We start from the raw sequence: 16,763 nt of genomic DNA on the forward strand, positions 1-16,763 counted from the left end.
TACATAAAGTGGGTTCATGCATTACATTAAATCAAAACTACACAAACCACACTGTGTTTTAATGAAGTGCATGACTTTGGGCCAGTAACTCTGTCTTGACCCAATTCACTTCACAGGGTTATTGTTGTGAGGAAAACAGGAGGAGGAAGGAATATTAGGTATATTCACCACCTTGAGTTATTCATAAAAATAATATATAATATAACATCAAAGAAGTTAGTAAGAATTACTGTGTAATATTTCATCCCCAGTATGTACAAGTCCAAATGTGAATAGAAATCTGCAATAAATTGAGACAATGAGCTGATCAAAATGTGGGGTTATGAACTATTGTATTACTGCACAGAAGACAAAGCTCTGAAGGCAAAGGATTCTGATCTACAGATGAAAACCTGAATATGATTGTTACGTGTAAAGTCTGTGTTCAACTGATAATGACCTCTGACTGCTGTGTTGTGACATGGACAATTTCACTACATTGATCTAAGTTAAGGTTTTTTTTAAAGATGAGGTTGCAGGTTTCTAGTAAAAGTTTAGGCACAACTGATTTTTTTTCTTCTGAGGAAGAAAAGAGAGATGTGTTGGCTTTTTCTCCTGATTTTACCCACTGGAATTATAGTGTCTCGGAGTTGGTTATATGAGGAAGAAAAATTGCTGTTGTGTTGCAGATCCTTATTACTATCCTTTGCTCCTTCTTTTGTGTGCTAGAAGACACCAACATGAACACATGTGAGGCCATCTTTAAGAATCTAAAGTAGAATTCCACCTAGGTGAATTTGGAAAGTTGTTATGGCTAATCCTGTTCAGCATGAACAAATGAACCTTAAATGCCATTACCTTTCAGAACAGAAATGTGCTGTCGGCTCTCCCCATCTGCAGAGTAATTCCTGAATTCAATATCTTCTCCATCTTTTAATTCAACCTTATCATAACCATACCAGCCAAGGAGCTCATTCATAGTGTTTTCTGCAAAATTCTGAAAGAGAAAAATTACCTACTTATTTATGCAATCAATAATCATTTAGTACCAAAAGATGAATACATAAATCAAAATCTATTTGCACTGTACCGTGAAATAGCGGCTTTGTCCCACCTACTCTAGACTAACGTTCATTTATCAAGTCACATACAAAGAATGTAAAGCATTTAAATCTTTGAATGACATATGTAATTATGACAGGTCTGCATGAATTTGTAATTTAAAGAAAAATATGAGAGGGAAGAGAGCTATTTATCATTCCCTGCATATGAATTGATAGTCAGCAATATATTTAACACATATTTTTCATAAAACTTTATATCCTGTGCTTCTATAAAATGTTTAAAGCACACCAGGAAAGCAATAGAAGAACTGGAATTGTTTCAAAGGCTCTAGTCAATCAATCTTCCTAGATTACAGCAATTCAAATTAGTACACAAGCCACTACTTCAAGCAAAGATTCATTTAAACCAAAACTGATAAAATAGAAATGCAGATAATTATAGAAAATAATGCAGATATATTTCAGATTTTGTTATAAACCACTAATTCCCACTCTTATATATTGTTCTTTCTGAGTAGTCTCAGCCATTTCTTTTCTATTTGGTAAACATTGTGTGGCTCTGCGTTACTAGCTTGTCTTCCATTTTTACAAAACCTTTTTTATCTTTCAAATGGACTTTCCCACTTTTCTACTATCTATAAATAGTTTCTTTATTCAGGTAAACTAATATACTGTTTTCTTTCCACTTGCACAAAGGCACTTTCGCACTTTTTTCCCACCTGCAATTGGCAATTAACACAGATCTTTCAACAGTGAAATGGTAGGATCATGAAATCATGGCCTAATTAGTAATCAGAAAGTTGAGCTCTGTGGCACCCCAGAAAGCAGGAGCCTTGGGCTGGACCTCTCCCCCTTCTACCAACACTGACTGAACAACACTGCCTCCCTTTCCCGACCTCCTAAGCTGGCTCAGAAAGATACCATGATCATGGAACTGAAAGCCATTAAGTAGGGCCAGGATGGATACTCCATGCCCACCCCAGGCCCACCAGAGATGATCCACAAGCACAATTAATGCCATGTCAGTGTTTTACTTCAGCCTGAAACAAGATTATAATTGGTCCAAATAGAAGAAGACAGAAAACAGGGGTGGAAGTATGTGTCTATGTAATTAGGGCCCAAGGCTGAATTTTTTTTTTAAAAAAAAAACATAATATTGCAACAATGTAAATGAAAATGTAGCACCACACAATACCTGGTACTACTTATTCAATTTATCATTCATGCTTATTTGTAACCATGTTTCCACTCATATATAATCTAAAAAGCTTCAATCAGATATGAAAATATTGTATGTACAAGATCTTTCCCAGTTGCCAAAAACCCCTCCCCATAATATTATGATTAGAACTGAGAAATTAAGTGAGGAGGATAGGATGATATTCCCTAATAAAATAAACATTTATTTTAAATAACACCAAATGATATAAAGTTAAGTCATATATATATAGCAAGCAAAATGCCACTGGGCTAATCCAACTCTCTACAGAAAAGGGACTAATAAACTTCAAATCCAATTTCTTGGAGAACAAAAAAATACTAATGGAAAGTTTGACAATCCCAACAAACAATAGGACTTTCCTTTTAATGATGATCAGCAGCAGACTTGTAAGAAGTCTTGGCAAATTCTAGCTGCACTTTGAAAAGTAGTTGTGCTACCTGCATCTCTTATAAATATTTAAAACCTTTAGGACAGAAGGGGTAGCCTTGGTTAAGCAGTGAGGATAAAAGTAATAAAAAACCTGAAATGATGATATGTCAGTAGAAGAATGAACTAACTTGTTAAAAACAAATATAACCAGAGTTAGGCCAATTTGTTCTGCAGATAGTTGACATGAAGCATTGATCTAAAGTAGAAAGATTATGAGGAGCAGAGAATAAATGGATCTTAATATTCAGTAATTGGGACAAGGCTTTCCAAATACATGCTGTAATTGCACTTCTCTATCTGAAATTCAGATGATTAGCCATACTTTTCTGCTGAAATGCATTATCGATCAACAATTTGGTGGTTTCTGGTGCAGACTGAAGATCCTCACCTGAAACAAAGTGAATCATTTTTGTAAACAAATCTAACACTACCAAACTATCAATCAGACTCTCAATGCCCAGTAATAGCATTCAAAGAGACAGTCCCAAGATCTTCTCAGAGAGGGAATTCAGTATTTAAAAAATCCGAAAAAAGAACTACCTATAATGCAGAAAGTTATATTACAGACTCGTGATGGCGAACCTATGGCACATATGCCAGAGGTGGCACCCAGCACCCTCTCTGTGGGCATGCAAGCCGTCGCCCCAGCTTGGCTCTGCTGCGCAGGCACGTGCGCCTCCCGCCAGCCAGCTGGTCTTCAGGTCTCTGCTGCGCATGCATGGAGGGTGCATGTGGTGGGTGTGGTGCACCAGGGTGCGCATGCACAGGGTGCATATGGTGAGCACATGCGCGTGTGGGAGGCACATGCGGGGGTGTGTGCATGCACAGGGCCACACACGCATTGCATTTTGGGGGTTCGGTATGCGCACGTTTTGGGCATTTGGTCCGGAAAAGGTTAGCCAACACTGTTATAGACCCAACCTGAAAGCACAGAATAATAGGATGGATAAAACAGCTATTGCTTCTTTGCATCTTAAATCCTGGCTCTCTGGTAGCCTAAGGCCTTCCACCTGTTCTAAAGTCTTGAAAGGGAAAATGTCTTTGTTTGCTGAACTCTCAGCTGGGGGCAATTTTATTAACAACACAATCTTTAATTCTATAGATAAAAACATTGTCATTTTTGTAATAATTTTTTTTATTTTTATTAATACAAAGATAAAATCGGATCGACTACTGCAGGGCTCTCTACATGGGGCTGCCCCTGAAGACCACTCGGAGGCTTCAGCTGGTGCAGAATGCGGCCGCGTGGGTAGTGATGGGAGTGTCCCGACACTCTCATGTTACACCTCTCCTGTGGGACCTGCATTGGCTACTGGTTGCCCTCCGGGTGAGATTCAAGGTGCTGGTAATTACCTATAAAGCTCTACATGGCTTAGGCCCGGGGTATTTGGTGGACCATCTGCGGCCAGCAACAGCTCCCCATTGCCCAGTGCGTTCTCACAGGGAGGGCCTCCTTGGGGTGCCGTCGGCCAGACAATGTCGGCTGGCGACCCCTAGGGAGTGGGCCTTCTCTGTGGGTGCACCTACCCTGTGGAATTAGCTCCCCCTGGAGCTCTGGGTGGCCCCTAACCTTCGCTCTTTCTGCTGTGACCTTAAAACGTGGTTATTTCGCCTGGCTGGTTTGGACTGAAGGGGTTTTAAAGGGGATTTTAATGGTCTTTTTAAAATCTTATTGGGTATTTTTAACATTGATTTTGCTTGTTTTTACTCTTGTGAGCTGCCCTGAGTCCTTCAGAGATAGGGCGGCATACAAGTTTAAATAATTAATTAATTAATTAATTAATTAATTAATAAATAAATAAATAAATAAATAAATAAATAAAATATTGATATGAACTAAGAAAAATATAAAAAAACAAAGGAAAGAAAAAGATAAGTGCAAAGCGATAGAAAAAATAAGGAAAAAATATATAAAAGATGATTTTCCCTTACGTCCAGGCAACAATGAATAAATTCAGTAACTTAACACCTTCTCCAATATTTCAATAAAAAAATGATACATTCTTCCCATACATCAGGGCTGTCAAACTCCTGGCCTATGGGCCAGATGTGTCACATGCTGGCCACACCCACAGCTGGTTTAGCAAAGGGGGAAAAGTCCCAATACATCAGGTAACACCGCCGTGATGATGTGAGTTTGACACCCCTGCCATACATCATCCTTTATAAAAATTTAAATTATAAAAACTTTCATTTACTTCTAATTTCCTAAGGTTTATTAGGAGCTGGCAGGAATATTTTTACATTATATTTTTACGTTGATCTAATAAATCCATTTTGTATTCCATCATTTTTTATCATTTTTTTCTAAGAAATCAAATAAAAGAAATCTGTCCCCATTTATAAACATATTTGAAGCCTCATTGTTCAGCCTTGGTCAAAAATGAATTCCATTAATAGCTATCAGAAACTACAACATATATATTAACTGTAAATCAAATAAGTCCATTTTGAATTCCTTCTGTTTACTTTTCTTGATACTTAATCCCATCAAATAATTTATTATTATTTATTTATTTATTAGTCCAATTTATATGCCGCCCTTCTCCGTAGACTCAGGGTGGCTTACAATGCATTATAGCAATAGCCTGCATACTTTTTTTTTAGTAAATACCTGCTTATTAGGGCTTTTGCCCCCCCTAAGTGGTGTTGTTCTATACAAAGTTGGCTTATTGCCCCCACAATCTGGGTCCTCAATTTACCTACCTTGAAAGGATGGAAGGCTGAGTCAACCTTGAGCCTGGTGAGATTCGAACTTGCACTAATTGCAGGCAGCTGGCAGCTAAGTGCTAGCACTTAACAGCACTTTAGTCTGCTGCACCACCGAGGCTCTTCACATAATGTTCCACAAGATGATTTCTTATCAATTTCTCTTTGTCTCCTTTCCGGAACAATTTAATTATCACATCCCTTTTGTAAATCCAAGATAAGGCAGCTTTCCAAGGCATTCTTCTGATTCATTATTTGTGTGCCTCCTTTAATTATTAAAATATCAGCTGGTTTTATTTGTAAATCCATTGTACCATTGTTTTCTATATCCTTATTTTCCACATCATAGTCAATTTAGAGGAAGAAAGTTTAACAAAACCAACTAGCGCAAAATGATCAGCAATTTTTTGCAGCATCATTACATGCACAAAACCTTTTAAGATCATCAGAAGTTATGAGATTTCAGTAACCACACAAGAGATTTGTATAATATTTTAAAGTGTTATATCTTTTAAGTTAGTGGGGTGCATTTCAGTTGTTGGCTTATGCTATGGTACCTGTGAATGCTGTCTTGTATCTCGTTCCAGACTGAGGGCAAATTGGAAGCACCTGCTAAGCACTTCTAAAATGTTACTTAGATGGAAAATGTAACAGCATCTGAAAAAAATCAGGTATGTTTACGTCCTTTTTACTTTGTGTCCTGTATATAGAAGGCTTTGACCCTTCTAGCAACTAAGTTTGCTATAAATATAATAATTGAAAACGACTATGTCAGTATCAAAGAAAGCCCACCCATGTCCAAAAAATGTGTATTATATTTCTTTAGATGATCAACATTATTTTCTTTTAACTATCTCCTTGTTTAATAATGAGAAATTTTAGTATTATAAAAGGAGGTAAGGGTAACTATCAATTACAGCCTAAAATTAATTATAGTCTTTGGGAAACACTTCTGAAGCTATATAGAATGGACTATATTAAGTAAAATTAGTCTTAAACCATGTCTGCCTATTTAACATTATAGTTCATGTTATTTCTACTATACAATGTGTTGAAAATATTGTTACTGCTAACTTCAGCTTTGTTGCTGCAAAGATCTTAAATATTTGCCAAATATTAGCTCATGAGTAGTCTCATTGAATTTACTGGCAGTATTTAGTTTCTTAATGTAAAACATGTGTTTAGGAATACTGCATGACCAAGGCTATAGTTATTGAAGGATTAAATTTACATAAAGCTATAAAAAACAGATGTGTAAAATAAATACAAGTTCTTTGTAATCTTTCATTATCATTTTTTGAGATAGATAGATATAGATAGATCTCTCATCAAAGCAACAATGATTTATAGGTACTTCTTCAGTAAGTAAGCATGATTATTCTTTAATGTGTGACTTGTCCAGTGGAAAATCTTATCTAACCTTCTCACTAGATTCAATTATAAGTTTCTCCTACAGTTGTAAGGCTCTGTCCCATTCAGTCAAGAAGTCATGGCTGATGTAGCAGTTAAAGGTTTTCAGCTAATATCTGCTGCACTCACCTTCTTTTCTTCCCCTCAATGAGAGTTTGTAGGAATAAAATTGGAAGAAAGAAAATGCAATTGTTTCAGAAGGAGAGTGAATAAAGAAATAATGAGCAGTCCCATCCAAAATGGAAATTGGACCTCAGACAAAATAGTGAAGGAAACTGTATGTCAATCCTCTCAGGTAAACCAGACAGAAAAAATGGACCAGATGACCTACAGTAATTCTAGTTTATTTTAAGGCTACAGAAACAATACTTTATCACTGTTATACACTGCCAGGGTCCTGTTTTTCAGAGCTGGGTGGCCATATAAACAAAATCTTGTAAATTTGAAAGTATAAATCTCCTATTGTCACTTTGAACTGCCTGATCAATTAGGGTGAGTCTTTCCAAATTTTCTTTCTCTGACTGTTAAGCACTTGTGGGCTCCTCCCTCTCTTGTCTTATTAGTCCCTTAATGGCAGCATCTCTTCCATTAATTCCGCAACATCATTCCCTCATACCATTATATTGTATAAGCATATTCAAACTCTAGCAGCACTCTTATCTGATTATTCACTGCACCTAGAAATGCATTATCTATGGGTTAAATTTCTTCTTGTATCCTGGAGAGTTTCATCCCATAACCTGGCAGAGAATCCACCTATTCCTTTCCCCCCCCCACAAGGAACTTCACAAGCCTCCAGCATAAGCTGCTTTGCTATTTAGCCCCCTGGGAGAAGAGTTTTCTTGCTTATGGATTTCATTAACTGGCACGGATAAGGTTCCTTCACACAGCCATGCTTCTTCTATTGTTGAAATGGGAGGAAAGTACCACTGCCCCACATTTGTGTATGTGTGTGTGTGTGTGTCTCAACAATGACTCTCAATAGTATTGCTGCCTTCACAGGATGTAATTTGGGACATTTTCAGTGCAGCTGTTGATTCCCTTTTTCCAAGCCAGCACTGGGAAAAAGCAACTCCATGTATGCAGAATCCAGGAGGTTATCATGCCTAAATAAAAACTCTTCTTCCAGGGCTGGACATTACATCATATTTCTTTAAACAGCTGATCAAATTAAGGAGTTATCTTGGCTGCTGGTAGTACAATATAATCATTTTAAAATCATCCTCTAAATATTTTTATATTTTAAAACATATGGCTGGGGTTTTTTTATATGCAAGTTTCCAAGCACCATCTGATTTACACTGATGAAAGTCATGCCAAATTGATGTAGGCTTAGATATTATGTCAATTTCTCTTGTTTCCGTTTTTGCTGTGGTCAAGGTGTTTTTGCTTACCTGTGGGAAATTAACCTCCTGGTAGACCTGCATTTGGTCTTACATGAAGTCAATATTCCCATCTCTAAACCCTAGAAAAGGAAGAATAAAATATAGGTGCTGAGAAGTACTCAGTCTCTCTGGAAGTCTTAGTATACATGGATATGGAGGTCCATATGCTGGAGGAGAGGGCAGTACCACAGCAGTCCTCCCAGTCCATTTGGAGCCCAGAAAATTACTCATTTCCAGAGGCCCTCCTTTTCACCACTAGAATGTACAGATGGGAAATCTTCTGCCATAACAGCAAGGAAACCACTAATTTCCTTCCATAATCTTCCATAACCTCCTGAATACATTTCAGTCTACCTCAGGAGAAGCCTGGCAATGCGATGAGAGATTACCATACTTTTTGGACTATAAGACTCTCCGGACTATAAGATGCACCTAGTTTTTAGGGAGGAAAACAAGGGGAAAAAAATCTGCCTCTGCCTCCCAGCAATTTGCCTCCTTGCAGCAAACAGTCTGGGCAGCTTCAGCACAGCCTGATTTAGCATGAGCAGCTGATTGGCAGTTGGATCTGCCACCCAGAATACATCTTATCAGCTATTCCAGGCTGCTGGGATCGCCACTGCCCATCGCCGCCGTCGCCGCCCATCGCCGCTAGTGTCTATCGCCGCCTCCACACACTACATTACACTACAGCCTCCGTGTGCCCCATTGTTGACCCATTCCAGGCTGCGGGGATCGCTGCCACAGCTTATCCACCACCGCCTGGAACGGGCCAAAAATGGGGCACGCAGAGGCCAAAAATGGGGCGTGCAGAGGCAGCGATAGGTGGCAGCAGCGATCCCCGCAGCCTGGAACAGCTGATAGGCAGTATTCCAGGAGGCAGATCCAACCGCCAATCAGGTGCTTGTGCTAAATCAGGCTGTGCTGAAGCTGACTAGGCTGTTTGCTGTTTGCTGCAAGAAGGTAAATTGCTGGGAGGCAGAAGCCGAAGGGTGAGTGGGCGGGGCTTCGGCAACATTCGCTCTATAAAATGCACAGAAATTTCCACCCACTTTTTGGGGGGGAAGTGCGTCTTATACACTGAAAAATACGGTATGTTGTCAAGACATACAATTAAGGAAAAGCAAATAGTGTCTCTTTGTGCTACAACAAGCAAACTATGTGGATGAGTCCATGGATTTACATTATTAGAGACTGAAATAATTGGTCTTCAAGTAAAATAACCTACCAGGAATTTTGAGAAGCTTGCATTGTACGGTACCAATTTATCATCTGTATTTAGGCTGACATCCTAAAGATTGTGTTTATGTTTTCCATAACATATCATGGTTTTATGCCACAAATGCAAAGCTTCATCACTGAAGTAGATTTCTGAGTTATTTTTTTTTTCTTCAGGTATTCAGAATGCTTTTCCAGGGAAGGAGGTTGTTTCAAAAGTTTATATTACATTTACATTATTGCAGTTAGTATTCTCTTTAGAGATAAGGAAAGGGGTTTGAGCAATTTGTGCAAACGTATTAATGTCAAGTTGCAAATTAATTTTTTTCACTTTAATAATTTGTGTTAAGAATTGCCCAGTACAAAAGAGGAAGTGGAATGGCTTTTTATATGAAAAATCTATATACCTAGGAAGACATTGTTTATGAATATGGAAAATCTGTTGAAATCATCTGAATAAAAGTAAAAAAGAGTGTAAGAAACCAAATTAAAGCCATTCTGGGAATTTAGGACAGATCACCTAACCTAGCAGAGGATGGGAATAATGTCTTTCTAAATCAAGTGTTCAAGGCAGCTGACCTTAGCAGCAATAGTGGGACCTCAACTAATCCTGACAAAGTAAAATTGGTTGATAAACTAAATAAAGTATCATTAGATTGGAGAAAAGCATTAAGTTCATGGATTCAAGATAATATTGGGAATAGTTGGGAAAAGTCAGTTACATATTGTGGATTGCAAATTTCAATGAACTTGGGCAGAAATTGGGCACGTATTATGATGGGTAAACAAATTGAAGCCCCCAAAAATGGGTTACTGAACACAAAGGCACGAACAATTCCCATCAGAAGGAAAAATGAGAAAAGTTTTAGCTAGATTGTATGAATGAATAGTGTGCTTGCTGACAAATTGAAAAAATGAATATGGAAGCAAGGACTGATAACTAAGGTGGTATACAAATTGTTAAGTCAAGCTTATAGAGATGGAGCTAGTAAGGTAAAAGTTGAAAATGAGATGAGGCTATAACTGCCTTCTCTAGGAAGAGGGAGAGAGCTCCTAATGTCATGCAAAAGGATGGAGTAATGTGGCTGAGTATTGAAAAAAGTATAAAAAGCCATGTGGCTATCTGAAATTAATTCCAGATTGGAGATAGGATACTGAAAAAGTTAATTGAAATAATATACCACTGATGATATTCAGTAACTATAACTATTGACTACAGCCTTTGAAAACTTCTAGAAAACTGCCAATAAGATATGCCAACAGTGATGGCTAAACTTTTCTGGACCGAGTGCCCAAAGCGCGCATGCACCCGACCCCCCAAAATGCAATGCATGTACGTGCCCCGCACATGTGCATGCCCCCTGCATGCGCCCCCCTGCATGTACAGCAGAGACCCGAAGACCAGCTAGAGGCGCGCACACATGCGTGGTGGAGCTGAGCTGGGGTGACAGCTTGCGTGTCCACAGAGAGGGTGCTGCATGCCACTCTCTGTGGGCACACTCTCTGCGTACACTCTTTGGGTACTATTCGCTATCACAGTACTAGAAGAACAAACATATTCCCAATAATAAAAGAGAGAGAGAGAGAGGGAAGACTTGAAAAATTATACAATAGTCATTTTAATATCTGTATTGTGTGAGATACTAGAAAAAAAAGACAAGCACCATGTCTGCAAGCTCTTATGAAACCATGCTTCCATTACAAGGACCCACCATGAGTTTATCAAGAACAAATAATTTCAAACTAACTGTCTTTTATGACAGAGTTTACTATATCGATGGAGCAAAGGAATGCTATGGATGTATTATATCTTGATCACAGTAAAATGTATGGCAAAGTCTCTCATGATATCCTCACGGACCAGATGAATAATGTGGGCGAGATACTACTGTGGCCTGGGTGATTTGCAACTGAGCAATCATCCTCAAAGGATGTTCAAAAATTGTTCTGGAAGGAAATATTAGATGTAGTTCTTCAGGTCTCTATAGTCAATATCTTCATAAATGATCTAGAACATGAAATGGAAAGGATGCTCATCAGATTTGCGGTTGAACAATATTGGGGGGTTGATTAATATCTTAGAGAACAAATGTAGACACTTAAAACTTTTTAAAACTGAAATCTGACTTGGGAATCTTAGTGGACTACCAGCTGAACATAATCAAGTAACTAAAAGGCTTGGTGTAGCCTTGGATTGGATTTACAAAGCACTGTTTCCAGGTCATGGCCAGGGGTGGGTTCTAAATTTTTTTACTACCGGTTCTGTGGATGTGGCTTATTTTGTGGGTGTGGCTTGATGGTCATGTGACAATTCTTTAGGATTTAACAGAGGTACTGGTCTACCAGGCTTTTAACTGCTTGCAGAGCTGTACTAGTCTCCTCATTTGTTTTTGGAGGCCCTGGTCTACCCATTTATTTTTGCAGGCACCGGTCTACTCATTTGTTTTTGCAGGCACTGGTCTACCCATTTATTTTTGCAGGCACCGGTCTACTCATTTGTTTTTGGAGGCACCGGTCTACCCGCACACTGCCTTTTAACACTGATCAGCTGTAGGGCGGCCCTTTGAAGCCCCACAAGAGTTTAAACAGTTTTTTTCCTTCTAGCTGATCAGATGGGACTCAGGAGGCAGTAATAGATTGGGGGTGGGGCCAAATAAAAGTTAAGAATAATGCTGGGGGGACGGGGTGTGTGTGGGGAGCAGAACCGGTTCGGTGACGTCATATCGTCACTGCTACTGGCTCGGCGGAACCGTGCCAAACCAGGAGGAACCCACCACTGGTCATGGCAGATAATAATTCCGTTGTACTCTGTGTTGATTGAACCCTACCTGGAATATGTACCTATTTCTTGGCACTGCATTTTAAAGGGGACATGGAGAAGCTAGTGTGAGTTTCAAGAAGAGTATTCAGTAAAATAAGAGGACTGGGAAATAAGCCTCTCTGAGGAACAGTTAAAACAGCTGGAATGTTTAGCCTGCGTAAGAGAAGACAAATGGGAGATATACTAGAGTAGATCTACCTTTTTTTATCAAGGGACTTATTTCATTGGTCACCTCAAGTACCTGATGAACTCTGTTCAGTTTCAAAAGGAACAATTTTGTTTGTATTTTATTTCACTCATATCATCCAATTTATATAGCTACCTATTTCATAAATGTGACTCTGAGCAGTGTACAATCAAAATAACTTAAGGTTGCACCTGAGGCTTTAATGCACTATTTGACTACTATTTGTGCTGTTTTAATCAGGTCTTAGATTCTCAATTGTGAATTGAGCAGCCATAAAAATTGATTAAATGAATAGTGTTCCAATAGATTATAAAGATTATTTGTCAGAAATGGTTTTAACAGATTCCTGCACTAATCATGACATTGTGCTAGATTATCTATAAAGTCCTCCCCCCAACTCATTCATTCCTTAATCGTGAGTCTATGGATTGAAAAGCAAAATAACGATGTACTTTGCAATCAAAAGAGGATTTAAGTATTAGAAATTAGAACAAATTTGCCATTTAGTTCCCTAAAGAACCATTTGCCATGATAAATCTTGCAATGCTTATAGAAATAACTAGAGCTAATGTCACAATTATGGCTAGCTGAACAAGAGACTAGACTAATGAGACATTCTGTGCTAGTGACCAGCAAGTGGTAATCCTTTATGAACTCTTCTTGACTCCATTGTTTTTGAAACTATCATAGGATAATTTATATTTTAACTGTGCTTAAAATAAAAGAGAAGCAAACATTTTGATGTTCTTCTCAAAGCCCACCAAGAGAATTTGGGAAGAGTATGTGAACTTAAATTCATACTGGACATGGAGAATTAGGTACTTGGTTCTAAATACTGTGATCAGTATCAGAAGTATTCTTATGAGAAGTAATGTTTGATATGTTACTTTACATATTTTCACTCTCATTTCTCAGCCACCATGGACAGCATCTTCAACATCATTCGAATTTATATTTATGGCTAAAAATGTTTTTTACCACTCAGTGGAATGTCTGTATTCACATTCCATTTTCATTTTTCTTTAAGACAGGTTCCCCATTACAAACCTGTTACCATTCATTAAATACCCTTTACTATGTGTTCTTTTTCTACTTCTTTATTAAAGTCCTGCTGTTTTTCAAAATAATTTGGACTTCATTATCAATACACATGTGGGACATCTCTACTCTTCATTAAAACAAGCCCTCTTTTTCAGCTTCTGCAGGAGGCTAAAAAAAGATGCCAATGCTTTAAGAAACTCATTAATATTCATGCAACTCTTAAAGCAATATCATCTATTTTTTTCAGAAGCATTCAAGGGGTTTGAAAAAGATGGGCTATTTTCATAATTTATCATTTAGTTGAACATTCAAAGTTCCAATATGCTAACTTCAGCAACGTTCACATTTTTTTAAAAAAAAGAAAATACTCCTAAGGAAGAAAACGGTTCTATTTGTGTGTTTTAGGGTCTGTTACCATCTTCAGATTTGTTATTAATTATTGCTGTTATTATAATATGTTCAGTATTTTTTCTCAATGTAAATGATATAATAGGCTTCTAATGAGTATTCTTGAAAAATACTTTAATTAGAAAGTTATTATTTGTATTAATACTTCATAATAAATTAATAAATTATAATAAAATAATTAATGTTACCTTTTTTTCCTAATATTCTTTATACAGGTAGTCTTTGCTTACTGACTGCTCATTCAGTGACCATTCAAAGTTATGATGGTGCTGAAAAAGGAAATTTATGGCTGCTCCTTGATACCAACCATCACAGTGTTCCTGCAGCCGCATGTTTGAAATTAAGGCACTTGGTGACTTGTGCACATTTATTTATTTATTTATATCCTACCTTTATTATTTTTATAAATAGTTCAAGGTGATGAACATACCCTTTTTCCTGTTTTCCCCATATACCATAGTCACAGCATGCCACAGTAACAAGATCATAGTTTGCGACCTTCACAGCCACCTTCCAACATGCAAAGTCAATGGGGAAGCCTGCAGGAGATTGCAAGTCTCCATCATGTAACATCATGTTCAATACCTATCGGTTATTCACTTAAATACCGCAACCAGAACTGACATTGTAAGCAAATGTGGTCATATGACATTTCACTTTATAACAAATTGAGGTTGACAAGTGACAACTACTGTAATATATTAAATGTCTTTCCAAAAACATATGTCTGTATATGCTGTATATATTACCCCTGATCACATAATGTCTTTAATTTTTCAAAAGCTACATAATTTGTGATGCAATAATGTCATAACATATGAGATATCATTATGGCACTACTAGATACCTTTGAATAAAGTACTGAACTACAAACTAATCAACCTTCCTCCAACGTGTTGTGTGAACCCATCCTATGTGTTCAGCATGTGTGTGTCATGTAAATATAATTAGGTTAATGTGTTATACAAACACTACTATTTTTTAACATTGCTAAGATTTCTAAACTCTTATGCATCTTTACTGTATAGGATCAAGCTAATATTAATATTAACTATTGTTGATGCTCACAAAGTTATATGGTAGCACCTAACCACCTAACTTTGGCTAATCCTGAAACATTAAGTATAATTGGACCTAATTACTGTAGTCTTTCTTGGATGAAAAATCATCAGGAGAAGCCAATGAAACTATTTCTGTATTCTTGCCAAAGAAACTACATGGATCTGCCTTTGAAGTCACCAGGAGATGAACTCAATTTGAAGGAAATGTTATTTACTACTGCGGCTACAACTAGCATTCAGCATTTATTTTTGTACTAATATTGTGCAAAACATATATATGATAAACCCCCTCAGAGAGGGCTCGCAACTTGGGTGTCCTTCTGGACTCGCAGCTGTCTTTAGAAGACCATCTGACGGCTGTGGCCAGGAGGGCTTTTTATCAGGTTCACCTGATTTACCAGTTGCGTCCCTTTCTGGACCGGGACTCCCTGCACACAGTCACTCACGCCCTCATCACCTCCTGTCTGGACTATTGTAACGCTCTCTACATGCGGCTCCCCCTGAAGAGCACCCGGAGGCTCCAACTGGTCCAGAATGCGGCCGCGCAGGTAATTACGGGAGCGATCGATGCTCCCATGTAACACCGCTCCTGCGCGAGCTGCACTGGCTCCAGGTGGTCTTCCGGGTGCGATTCAAGGTGTTGGTTGCCACCTTTAAAGCGTTTCATGGCTTGGGACCTGGCTATTTACAAGACCGCCTTCTGCCACCAATAGCCTCCCATCGACCGGTACGCTCCCACAGAGAGGGGCTCCTCCAGGTGCCGTCGGCTAGGCAATGTCAGCTGACGACCCCTGGGGGAGAGCATTCTCTGTGGGGGCCCCTACCCTCTGGAATGAGCTGCCCCCAGAGATTCGTAGGATTCACGACCTTCATACTTTTCGTCGTGCCCTAAAAACATTATTATTCCAACAAGCAGGGCTGGCCTAAATAATAATAACATTTTACTATTTTAATGGGTTGTTTTATTAGAGTTTTTGGCCAATTTATTTAATTGTTTTAAATTGCTTTTAATTTTTATATTGTTATGGTTTTATTTTTGGCTGTACACCGCCCTGAGTCCTTCGGTAGAAGGGCAGTATAGAAATTCAATAAAATAAAATAAAATAAAGAAATAAATAAATAAAGCTCCCCTTTACTTCATAATGATGATGTAATAGTAGGATAATAAAACTAGTCAGTTTCAATGGAATAACTAACTCTGAATTAAAGGGGAGAGGAACTTCACAAATAGGGTTGTTCAGTCAGGCCAAAACACTTTATGCCTAAAATTAAGGAAAGATAATGGCAAAAAAATTTTCATCTCAATAAAGTGCTAAAATTCCTCACCATTATGATAGGGTAGCCTAGAGAGTACTAATTAGCAATCACAGCAGGAAATTCTGTCCTACAACATTGGAGAATGTCTAGAGACCTAACAGGATACAGCTAACAGAATCCTGCTGAAAGGTGATGCCTCATTTGCCATATCCACACTAGTAATTTTATGGCATCCTATTGCACCATTCAACAGTTGCTATGATATTATATGAACAATAAAGTCTAGTTTTACAGTATCACAGTAATGACTGGATGAATCTGTAAAATGCTATAAATGACTAGTTTGGAAATGTCTCCTGGCTAATGGTAAAAAGCCAATCCTAGAGAAGAGAAAACTCTTGGACTCATAGAAAGTAGTTCTGCAGAAGGGAGATATGGGAAGAGACAAAGGAACTGGCTGTACGCGGTCTTATGAATTACATGCAAGGGTAAAATGGAAAGGGAAAAGGCTCTTCCCATTCTGAAATTATTATAAGTACATGAGAGCCACTGCATTGAATTTCCTTTTTTTTTTT

General features: G+C 38.1%; 1 protein-coding gene across 1 annotated transcript in view; it reads right to left on the reverse strand.

The window, feature by feature from the left end:
* The window catches only part of SOBP (sine oculis binding protein homolog), a 138,530-nt gene that overhangs the window by 115,536 nt on the left and 6,231 nt on the right, over window positions 1-16,763 (reverse strand). The window contains exon 2 of the mRNA XM_070953601.1: window positions 838-976. Within this exon, the coding sequence (XP_070809702.1) occupies window positions 838-976 (139 nt within the window). The remainder of the gene's footprint in view (window positions 1-837; window positions 977-16,763) is intronic.

Source organism: Pituophis catenifer, unplaced genomic scaffold (genome assembly GCF_029215685.1).
Source record: "Pituophis catenifer annectens isolate HBS135680 unplaced genomic scaffold, rPitCat1.0.hap2 SCAF_1, whole genome shotgun sequence".
Classification (NCBI taxonomy): domain Eukaryota; kingdom Metazoa; phylum Chordata; class Lepidosauria; order Squamata; family Colubridae; genus Pituophis; species Pituophis catenifer.